The sequence below is a fragment of the Odocoileus virginianus genome, chromosome 12 (assembly GCF_023699985.2).
Source record: "Odocoileus virginianus isolate 20LAN1187 ecotype Illinois chromosome 12, Ovbor_1.2, whole genome shotgun sequence".
Classification (NCBI taxonomy): Eukaryota; Metazoa; Chordata; class Mammalia; order Artiodactyla; family Cervidae; genus Odocoileus; species Odocoileus virginianus.
The window spans coordinates 65,815,272-65,826,527 of NC_069685.1; the positions used below are offsets into that span (position 1 = coordinate 65,815,272).

Consider the following 11,256-nt stretch of genomic DNA (forward strand, 5'->3'; position numbering starts at 1 on the left):
TCCAGAGTGAAGGTTGGCAAATGAGGTGTCACTTCCTATTCTGTAAAGAAAGTTTTATTGGAATACAGTCACCCCTATTCATTCACATATCATTTACAGCGGCTTTCCTGCTACGACCAGAGTTGAGTAGCTGCAGTAAAGGTCATATGACTTGCAAAGCCTGAGATAGCTACTGTCTGACCCTTCACAGAAAAAGTTGTCTAAAATCTTGTCTAGAGCACCCTGCAAGGGCGCCTCTGTCCTGGCATCATCAGAGGTGGGAGCTAGCCGCAGCCTCACAAAAACCGTAAGAAGGGATTTGGATATAGTTCACCAAAAGGGTAAATTATTTCCAAGGCCTCCTTCCAGCTATGCAGTTCTATGATTTTAAGGTAGCATGTGCCTGATTTGGGATTCAGTTCAATTATACACACACACACACATATATACATATATACATATTTTTTCCCAGCCATGCAGCATATGGAATCTGAGTTCTCCAACCAGGTACCCAGTCTGTGCCCCCTGCATTGGAATTGTGGGGTCTTAGCCACTGGACTGCCAAGGATGTCCCCATAAATTTTTAAGATAATAAATCTGTTCTAGATTGTGTCTATTTAATGAGGAGGAGGGGTAGTTACTGGACAAAGAGAGAGGGAGGGACAGGAGTGACAGAAAAGGAAGAGGCATGATGGAAACAAACGCTCCCATAAGGAGCTGCTGACGTGAACAGGAGGCTGTAAGGAGGGCGGCGGGTTCACCCGGCCTCACCTCTAGCACCTGGCCTCTTAGAGAACATCATGAAAGTTCTTCCGAAGCTGTGCTGCAGACCTAAATGTGGTGCACGACCTGTAGGCAGATAAACGTACTCCGTGGGTCTCCTGAAGCTCACAGGGTGGAGAGGGCTGTGGATTGAGCGCATGGGGAGTGTGTGGGCTGAGGAAGCAGCTGAGAGGTGCCTGACAGCGAAGGGAGCCGGAGGGGAAAACCTCCAGAGACCCGAAGACGTGGAGGCACAAGCGAAGGGGTGGAAGAGTATTTTTACCCGATGGTACCGCTTTTTGGGCAAAAGCACCAAGGCCAGAGGCAGCAAGGAGGGCTTGAAGAACTAGAGGGCGGAGCGCCTGGGGGGGGGGGGGGGGGGTGGGGCCGGGGCTGAAGAGGCTGGTGTGGCCGAGGGGTGAGGCTTGCTAGCAGAGGTGGATGCGCGGGGCGCTGTAGGGAGAGACCTCGGCGCTAACGTTTGCCACACAGGCGCCGTCAGTCAGTCTGTCTGTAAGGCTCAGCTTCCTCATCCACAAAGGGGGATTAAAAACATCTACCTCATCAAGTTGTGAGGATTCGAGAAGGTAATAAACACAGAATGCTTGGAACTGGGGGTCAGTAAACGCTAGTGTGGGCGAGAGGAACACTGGGGAAGGATTTCAAGGGAATGAGTGGTTCTGAAAAGAGCGAAATTAGATCACTTCGGGCTGGTGGCAATAGGGGGGAACCCATCAACCGCTGCAGTACCTGGGGATATTTTCCCCGTGTTTGTACTCTTACAAGGACCATTTTACCCTCTCCCAAAGTCTGAAATTAAAATGCAAAAGGGAGAAAAATTCTCAAGACGATTCTTTCCCGCAGGAACCTCTACTCTCGGCATCCCCTGTGTCCGTGCCCAGAGCCAGGGATGCAGGCTCCAGGTTGGGCTGCGCGGAAGTACCTGGAAGGTAGGCGACCCCACAGGAGGGGCGAACACTTTGGCTGGCCTCGCCCCACCTGTGAGCTACAGCCAATCAGACGTCTCGAGGTCAGCAGTGGGTGTGGCCGCGCCGGGAAGGGCCCAGTTCACTTGCCGCGCAGCCACCAACCAGGTCCTTGGAAGGGTAATCGAAGGGAGGAGAGTTATGAGGTCTTACTCAGAATCGGCAGGATGGAGAGAACCTCTGCCGGCCTGTCAAACAATAGGGTCTGTTAATGAAGGCGACCTTTCATTCACAAGCAAGTGTTTACGGAGCCCCTATAATATACACTGGAGGAGGAAATGGCAACCCACTCCAGTATTCTTGCCTGGAGAATCCCATGGAGGGAGGAGCCTGGTGGGCTACAGTCCACGGGGTCACCAGGCATCACCGACTCAAAGGGCATGAGCTTGAGCAAACTCGGGGAGAGAGTGAAGGACAGACAGGGCAAGCTGATGTGCTGCAGTCCGTGGGGTCACAAAGAGTCCGACAGCACTTGGCTACTGAACAACAAGGCAGTGTTTTGGGTGCCCGAGGAGCCACAAGAGGGACCAGAGAGGAGCCTCCGTTACAGGGATGAACAGATACAGGGAGGAAATGATAAGTGCTAGATACATAAAGCATCGGAAAGAGGATGGACAAGGAGCTGGGGTGGAGGGAGGGTACACTTTTAAGAAGAGTGATTTAGGAAGGCAGAGAGCTGAACAGTGTCTGTGGGCACCATGTGACCATGTGGGAGAAAACCCTTCTGGGCAGCAGGGATGCTGGGTGAACACATCATAGGGAGGACCACGCCTGCACCGACCAAGGAACTGCAGAAAGGGTCTGTGAGCAAGTCCTGGTCAAACTGCTCCCACCCCAGGGAAATGCCCAAGCAGAAGCACTGGCTGGCAGCGAGGAGGGAGAGGACAGAGTAAGCTTGAGAAAGCTGTTAGGAAAGACTCACCTGTGACCCTGGAAGTTACCTGAAGAACTGGGAATTTTCTAAAACCCTCCTCAAGAGAAGTCCCAGAGGAACTGCAGAAATTAGGTCTCCATCACACGCAGAGGGCAGGACACAGTAGAGGATTCTTCCGTCAGTTTGGACCGCTTGCTCTCAAGAGGCCCTATCAAGGCTATGCTTCTGTGGTAGGGATGCTAAAGCAGTAACATGGGGATTTCCCTGGTGGTTGGGAAACCGCTTGCCAACGCAGGGCACATGGGTTCGAGCCCTGGTCCAGGGAAGATCCCACATGCCACAGAACAATTAAGCCTGGGTGTCACAACTACGAAAGCCCGTATGCCTAGAGCCCATTCTCCACAAGAGAAGCCACTGCAATGAGAAGCCCATGCAACTAGAGAGTAGACCCTGCTTGCTGCAACTAGAGAAAGACCGGCCAGCAACAAAGACCCAGCACAGCCAAACATAAAGGATGGAACTAGTAACACAGCCTTAGATGATGATGAGCCTCTTCCTTCTAAAGGTAGAAAAGGTGTGGAGAGGACTCTACTCCAAGTAACTGTGAAACCTAACCAGCACAAGCACATCCACCAGGCAGGGTGCTCCCCGAAGGTGACAGATCACACGGACAGAGGTCTTTGCTGCAGAAATCCAGGAATTGGAAAAAGGCCAGGAAGAGAGACTTGGGTGCTGCTTTTCCCTGGACAAAGAATATCCTCAGGAATTGTGCTGCTTTCTGGAACATGATGGTAAATAGCCTTGTATGCAGTCACTCTCCCACTCGTTTCCACTGGTTAATTACAGAGTTGAGAATCATTAGACTCGCAGCCTAACCTCACATAGAGGTGGGAAGGATATGATAGAAGGCAAGACCTTTTTTTCGTTTTATTGTTTTAAAGCCTTTTTAAAAGTAAGTGAATGTGTTCCACCATATTTATGCTCTCCCAGGTAGCCTCCTCAGCAGGCTAAGCTCTTATTCCAGACATCTTGCTAATATTTGATGTTTATTTTGACCTGAATTTGTTACTGCTTTTTTCATTTCCCAGCCATGTGACAAATCTAGCACTATTCAAAAATCACACCTAAAACACTGTGTGGTTGGCTTCCCTACCCAACTTAATTGGGTATGACTCGAATCTCAAGGAGTCTTAGCTGTTTCCAGATACAGATGGCCCTCAAAATGATTCACCACCCGAGTAAACTTAAAATGCTGCACAACTGGCTCAGAAGGCCACCCACAGGTGGAACTCTACACTTGTCCTGAGCATTGGGCAGTCCTCAGAAAATGGTCACCACTGTGGGAAGGAACATGTTTGTTGTGATATATATAACTTTGGAATGTCTATTAAAAAACAACAGCAACCTCATTACAGGTAAAAATTTAACTGATGAAGCCAAAAGAACAATAGCCTTGAGAGTTATTTGAAAGGTTTTCCAAAAAAAAAAAAGAAAAAAAAAAGAATCTTTTTATTTTCATAAATTAACACACATAACAGTGGGATTTTTAGTCACAAACTACCGAACAGAAAAGGAACTGCAGGGGCATTGTGTGTGCCAATGTTACCAAAAATGTACAAATTTCACTGAACTATTGACCATGATAATTATATAAACACTTCAGGCGGCTATTTACTGGCCCAGACCAGCCCAAGGAGATGCTGAGGCCTCTCGCCAAGGATTAAAACCCAATTCAGCACCAGAGAGGGGCTCGTGAAGACACATGATGTACAAGCGTCCCATCTGACAGGGTGCGGTGCTAGAGGGCAGACTATGCGGGGACCCTTGCTTCACAATCAGAATAAATAGCCTCTGCTGCTCAGTGTGTGGCTAGGTGATAGTATCACACTTTGATTTTAGTAAAATGAAGCCTTCTTCCTGGCCAGCTTTTGATACAGGAAGTTTGGTTACAGCAAGGAGCCCTCCCTGTGCACGAATCCAGGGTAGGGTGCTCCGAGCCTCTGGCCAACCACTTACAGACTTTGAGGACAGCCACCCACGATGTTGCGTCTCAGAGGTCCTTTCCATGATACTGGGGTTGGGGGACATGCACAGAACACAAGGGAATTAAGGAAAGCACCGACTGCATACTCTGCCCCCAGGGAATGGGGGAAAGTACCACCGCCTACAAGTTGGTCTTTTGCCGATCTCGACGTACACTATGAGATGAAATCCTAGCCTTGGAGACGAGTGCTGGCTCTGCGTTCCACCAGCCGCAAGAGCCTTGGATCGGTGACCCTGCCCTGGACACTCCGTGCCGCCCTCGGCCTGCAGGCAGGGAGCCAGCTCCCCGGGGGGAGGACCGAGCCCAGAAGGTGGGATCTGCAGTCCACCTCAGGTTGGCTCTGGCGCCCAAAGGCCCTTCCAGGCAAAACTGTGACAAAGTGTCTGATTTTCACAGCTCGAGGGGGAGTGCCGAGTTCCAGATTCACAGCATGAGTTTCTGAGCTCTTTCGGGCTCCAAGTAAGACAAACGCTACATGTCTCTGCACTGCACGCTCCTTGGCTGTAGCTCTTAAGAGTAAGGTCAGTGAGAAAAAGTGGACATAATCTGCTTGAATGGGTGATGAGGTACATTTAAACTGACAAAGGAAGCTGCAAAGGAAACCAGGAGAAAAAGGGGGAGGGCAGCCAATACTGCCAGAAACCGACACAGGGAGAAAACCATAGCTGAGGGGTCAGTGAAAAGCCGACGGGCAGAACCGCTGATTGGACCTGAGATTTCTCCCCTCTTTCCCATATTAAAATCACTAAATCTCGTGGGGTGGGAAGTCCCCATCCTTGGAAGCTACTAACTCCCAGCGCAGAACCAGACCCCCCAAGGCTCTGGGCAGGTGGCGCCAGCAGCCAACTGGTGGCAGGTGGCGCAGCTTCTAGGACCACAGACAGCGCTGCAGCTGCTAGACGTTAAGACAGGTGCGGCTGAACACAGCTACAGCCTGACGTGGACTTCAGGCAGGCAACTTCAAGTCTGCAGTGGGGGCCCCTTCTTAACTTTGGAATGAAGCGGGGCCCCGGCCAGAGGCAGGCCAAAAATTACAAGGGGAGGCTGGCCTCAGAGAAGCTACTTCCTACACTCCCAGGACAGGAAGGAACCTGGGTCCCACCTCATCCATGCCTCCCCTCCAGACACTGAGGCTCCAAACCTCGCTCCCAGCCCTGACAGGTGCCATGCCTGCAGCGGGCAGACTTGAAATTGGATCTCCAGAATGCTGGTGAAACCGCAGCTGCACCCACTTCAGTCTGCCACGTTTGCCACATGGTGGACTCATCTACACTGACGACGGAGCTGGCGAACAGCTGGGAGTTTGTCCAGCAGGAGTGCCCTGAAAATGTTCGTATGCGGGCACAAACTCATCCCTACTCCCTTGAGCAAAAAGATGGACAGAAGCATTTGTGTCTGAGGACCTTGTCCCAGGACGGGAGAGGTACTGAGGCGACACACAGGTCACGTCTACACAGTCTGAGCAAAGGGGATGCACGGGGCAGCATCTGGTCTGCACTGTCCACAGGTGTGAATGCCTGGCTCTCCTCCGAAGCGCTGTGGCCATGGCCTGAGAAGCCTCCGTGGGTCAGCAGGTGGGTACTTCGGTTACTGAAAGCTCTGCCTGAGGCAGTGGGCCTACAAGACAGACGTGGCACTTTTCTCACACTGCCAGTTTTTCTGCTCCAGTGTGGCACAGACTGTCGACCTGCAGAGGAAAGGCACATAGAGGCCCCCACCCCCCACTCCATCTCCCTGCCAGCTGACACACGGGGAGACAACAGGAGCCCAGGAGACAGGAGCCAGGATGGGACCACTCAATCCTCTCACGGGCTGACTTGGAAACACCCCTGGAGATCTGACAGTGCCCGCTGGCCGGCGCTGCTCCCCGTAGGAGGATGGAGGAGGCGACCAGTGCTCTGAGGCTAGGTTTTTAGTATCCTGCTCACCAGCCAAGGAATGTTAATTCTCTGCACTCTTGTTTTCAGAGACAGAGATGAGAAAACAAGATAAAACACAAGGGAAGGGGAAGAGGGGAAGCAGGTGAGGGCACACAGGCCTGATGCGGGAAAGGAATGAAACCTCTGGGCCGGGGCGTCACACAGCAGCCCCTGCTCCCCTGCCCGCAGACTCCCTCAGGTGCACACAGAGCAGCCGAGAGACCTGCCTGACATTCCTCCAGACTTCCAGGAGGACTGATGCAGGAGCCCAGAGGACAGCGAGGTGCCCTCTGAGGGGGCTGCCCATGAACTTCATGACCTCGGCTGACCCCTCCTCCCCCTGGATTGGCAGCTGTGGACACTCTGGGTTGGCGTTTGTCACCACCAGGGCAGCTGTGGACCTTTGTCATGGACACCACTTCAGATGAAACCCACTGAGACCACACCCAACCTTCCAACTTGTCAAATGACCGGGAGAGAAACCTGCTCTTCCTTTCATCATTATGATAAATACATCTAGTTAGTGGGCAAGAATGAGAACCCAGATGAGACAATAGTCATTCCTCGAGTTGCATGTGGGGAAGAGGCTGCCAAAACGCATTGATGGGGAAAGGCTCTTGGCTACCCACCGACAAACCGGGGCAAATGCCTGTCGTGTGTTCTGGAGATGTGTATTGTCTTTCTCCTTGATGTCTTAAAAAATTAGTTTTAAAATCACATTTAAAGGCTCGAAACATGCAGCAAAAATTAAAAAAAAAAAAAGAGGGAAATAAAACAAATGAAAATAATCAACACCACAACATTAAAAAGTGCAACTTACTTCAAATGGGCCCTGGACGGGCTCCTCTGGCACTAGTGACCCACAGTCACAGAGGGGAGAAGACAAAAGGGAAAAGCTACACGCAAACGCGCGCGCGTGCGCACACGCGCGCACACACACACACACACACACACACACACACACACTCCTGGTTCTGGACAGACGGACTCAAAGGATTAGAAAACACAACAGCTCATCTTTCCTCAGCTACTGAAGTGAGCCAGTGAGACCTCACGGGACAGGACGCCAGGTCTCTCTCCCTAGGCCACATGTCTGAATGATCTTGGTCTAGCACCACCGTAAACGATGTGGGACTTTCACATGGACGTGCAAATGCTGTGAGTCGCTGAAACCTAGTGTTGCTGAAGGGGTGCCATGTGCCCCTCCATGGATGGCAGAGAATGGGGCGAGGAGGCCGGCGTCATCCGGGACCATTTCCAAGAAAAAGGGAGCATTCCTGAGGTTCTTTGCTCAGCAGTACAAGCTAGAGGGCCCTCCTGCACCAGTTCCTACAGAAGCTGCACCCGGAAGGAGGTAAAAATCCACAGCCTGCGCTCTGAGGGGTTTAGGCGGGAGGGCAGAATCAGGCAACCTCTTCCAAGGAGGCCAAGAAAAGTCTGAAGTCGAGACCCCCAACCTGAATCACCACTCAGCAGCAGGACGGCTGCTCCTGCTCCTCCTCTTCCTTGGCAAAGAAGGTCTCCAGTTCCATCAGTTTCTGTATCAAGAGCGCGTCCAGCTCCCGGCTCTGCAGGGCCGCCTTCTGGGCCCGCGTAAAGCTGCCCGCTATCTTGACCTTTCCACGTGCACGCCTCTTCCGAGGGACTGTGAAATCCTGAAACTCCAGGACCCGCTTCCTCTTCTGTTGGCTGATGGAGATGAGCGTACCGTTTCGTTCCTTAGGCTCCTCAAAAATGGTCTCTAAACACCTAAAGGTGAAGTACAAGACAGGGTCACTGACACGCAGACCTGGGGGGCCACCGACCCTCCCCGTCTGTGCCGAAGGCTCACTGCTCCTGACTCAGCTCCTGTCTCTGGTCTGCAGCTTTAATTTTTTTATGACAAATATGAATATGTAATACAGGCACTTTGAATATGTAATACTAGCAATTTGGAAAACTCAACAGTGGCCACAGGACTGGAAAAGGTCAGTTTTCGTTCCAATCCCAAAGAAAGGCAATGCCAAAGAGTGTTCAAACTACTGCACAATTGCACTCATCTCACACGCTAGCAAAGTAAAGCTCAAAATTCGCCAAGCCAGGCTTCAACAGTACATGAACCATGAACTTCCAGATGTTCAAGCTGCATTTTGAAAAGGCAGAGGAACAAGAGATCAAATTGCCAACATCCTTTGAATCACAGAAAAAGCAAGAGAATTCCAGAAAAACATCTACCTCTGCTTTATTGACTATGCCAAAGCCTTTAACTGTGTGGATCACAATAAACTGGGAAATTCTGAAAGAGACGGGAATACCAGACCACCTTACCTGCCTCCTGAGAAATCTGTATGTAGGTCAAGAAGCAACAGTTGGAAGGAACTGAACATGGAAGAACAGACTGGTTCCAAATTGTGAAAGGAGTACGTCAAGGCTGTATATTGTCACCCTGCTTATTTAACTTATATGCAGAGTACCTCATGTAAAAAGCCAAGCTGCATGAAGCACAAGCTGGAATAAAATTGTCAGAAGAAATATCAATAACCTCAGATATGCAGATGACACCACCCTTAAGGCAGAAAGTGAAGAAGAACTAAAGAGCCTTTTGATGAAACAGTAAAGTGAAAAAGGTGGCTTAAAATTCAATATTCAAAAAATTAAAATCATGGCATCCAGTCCCATCACTTAAGGGCAAATAGATGGGGAAACAATGGAAACAGTGATAGACTTTATATTTTGGGGCTCCAAAATCACTGCAGATGGTGACTGCAGCCATGAAAATTAAAAGACGCTTGGTCCTTGGAGAAAAGCTATGACAAACATAGACAGCATATTAAAAAGCAGAGACATTACTTTGCTGACAAAGGTCCATCTAGTCAAAGCTATGGTTTTTCCAGTAGTCATGTATGGATGTCAGAGTTGGACCATAAAGAAGGCTAAATGCTGAAGAATGGCTGCTTCCACACTGTGGTGTTGGAGAAGACTCTTGAGAGTCCCTCGGAATACAAGGAGAACAAACCAGTCAATCCTAAAGGAAATCAACCTTGAATATTCATTGGAAGGACTGATGCTGAAACTGAAACTCTAATACTTTGGCCATCTGAAGCGAAGAGCTGACTCATTGGAAAAGATCCTGATGCTGGGAAAGATTGAAGGCAGGAGAAGGGGACGACAGAGGATGAGATGGTTGGATGGCATCACTGACTCAATGGACATGAGTTTGAGCAAGCTCCAGGAGCTGGTGATGGACACGGAAGCCTGGTGTGCTGCAGTTCATGCGGTCGCAAACAGTCGGACACGACTGAGCGACTGAGCTGAACTGAATACAAGCACATAGTGAAGAAACGGAAATTGGACAGGATGGTAAAGAATAAAAGTAAGACACCCCCACCCCACTAGCAACAGTGTTTCGTGTGTCCTCCCAAAATCATTCAATGTACAGATGTGCACAGGTAAGCATGCATCAGCAGAGGTCAGCCCTGCTGTGTGAAGGGCTGGGTAGCAAACATTTTAAGAACTGATGAGTGACTTGGGTCTCTGCTACATATTTATTTTCACTTTTTAAACAGTCCTTTGAAAGAACAGAGGTCATTCTTAGCTCATAGGACTGGAAAAAAAGAAAGAAAACAGGTGGCTGGCTGAACCTGGCCTGTAGTTTGCCGACCCACGGCACCATCCATCCAACAGTCGGGTTCCTCTTTACTCAAGGGGTAGCAGACCATAGGCTATCCTGTGCACTGTGCCGCTCTGATGAGCAATAACCTTTAAAGGTGCCCCAGCTGGGTACGCAGGGATCCCATTTTAAATGGCTGTGCAGTGAAAGCCACAGTCAGGGTGGATAATAATTTAGTCAGAACTCTAGTAATGGGTATTTTTAAAGTTGTTTCCAACCCTCTCCTATTATTTGGTTGGCCAACAAGTCTGTGCAAGTATGTAAGATCTTATGGAAAAATTTAAAAGAACTTTTTTTGCCAATCCAATATTTAGTGATGTTGCAATGAATAACATTATATGACAAAGGCTTCAGAGCAAATGCTCATCCTATCTTACAGGATAAAACTCTCCTCCTTCATCCTAGACACCACAGGAATGCAATAAATGTTCAATGATTTGAACAGAATTTAGACCCAAACAAAGCCAAGTAAGTGAAATGCCTTCTGTATTTGGGTATGGAGTCAAATCTGAAGATCAATGATTCTTAGTCTTGAAGATCCAAGTACAGACGAAAAGAGGATACCCAATCTGACACACATTTCTTTCCTGTCCTACTACCGACTCCAACTCAAGTGAACACTAGTTATTTTTGAGATCTGGTATTGGAAGAACTGAACATAAAACCCTTTCCAAAATGAAGACTGGAGATTTATGTCGATCGTTTCGGAAGCCCTCCCAATCTATTATTTCCTACTTGTGTGTACCTACCTGTTTGCAGGAGGAGATTTATAATTCTTGTTGGTATATATTTCTTCTAAACTAAACTCTTTTTTCTTTAACCTGAAAAGAAAAAGAAATATAAATTCTTCATGATATCGCTTTTAAGACAGATTTATTTATTTGGCTCTGCTGGTTAGTTGTGGCACGTGGAAGCCAGCTCAGTCCCAGGCCCCCTGCACTGAGAGCTTGGAGTCTTAGCCACTGGACCACCAGGGAAGTCCCTTCATGGTCTCCTAAGAGGAACGGGATTGGTTTCCCAACTTTATCCTTTCCAGTCGTTTA

The 11,256-nt window shown here is 49.3% G+C and overlaps 1 protein-coding gene across 3 annotated transcripts in view; it reads right to left on the bottom strand.

Annotated features, from left to right (window-relative positions):
* Positions 1 to 4,095: 4,095 nt before the first annotated feature.
* Positions 4,096 to 11,256, bottom strand: part of PRR14L (proline rich 14 like) — a 40,634-nt gene continuing 33,473 nt past the window's right edge. For all 3 annotated transcript variants that reach the window (XM_020871601.2, XM_070475598.1, XM_070475600.1), the window contains 2 exons: positions 10,963 to 11,034; positions 4,096 to 8,313 (listed from right to left, as the gene is read on the bottom strand). In XM_020871601.2, coding sequence (XP_020727260.2) covers positions 8,034 to 8,313; positions 10,963 to 11,034 — 352 coding nt within the window. In that variant the 3' untranslated portion in view covers positions 4,096 to 8,033. The remainder of the gene's footprint in view (positions 8,314 to 10,962; positions 11,035 to 11,256) is intronic.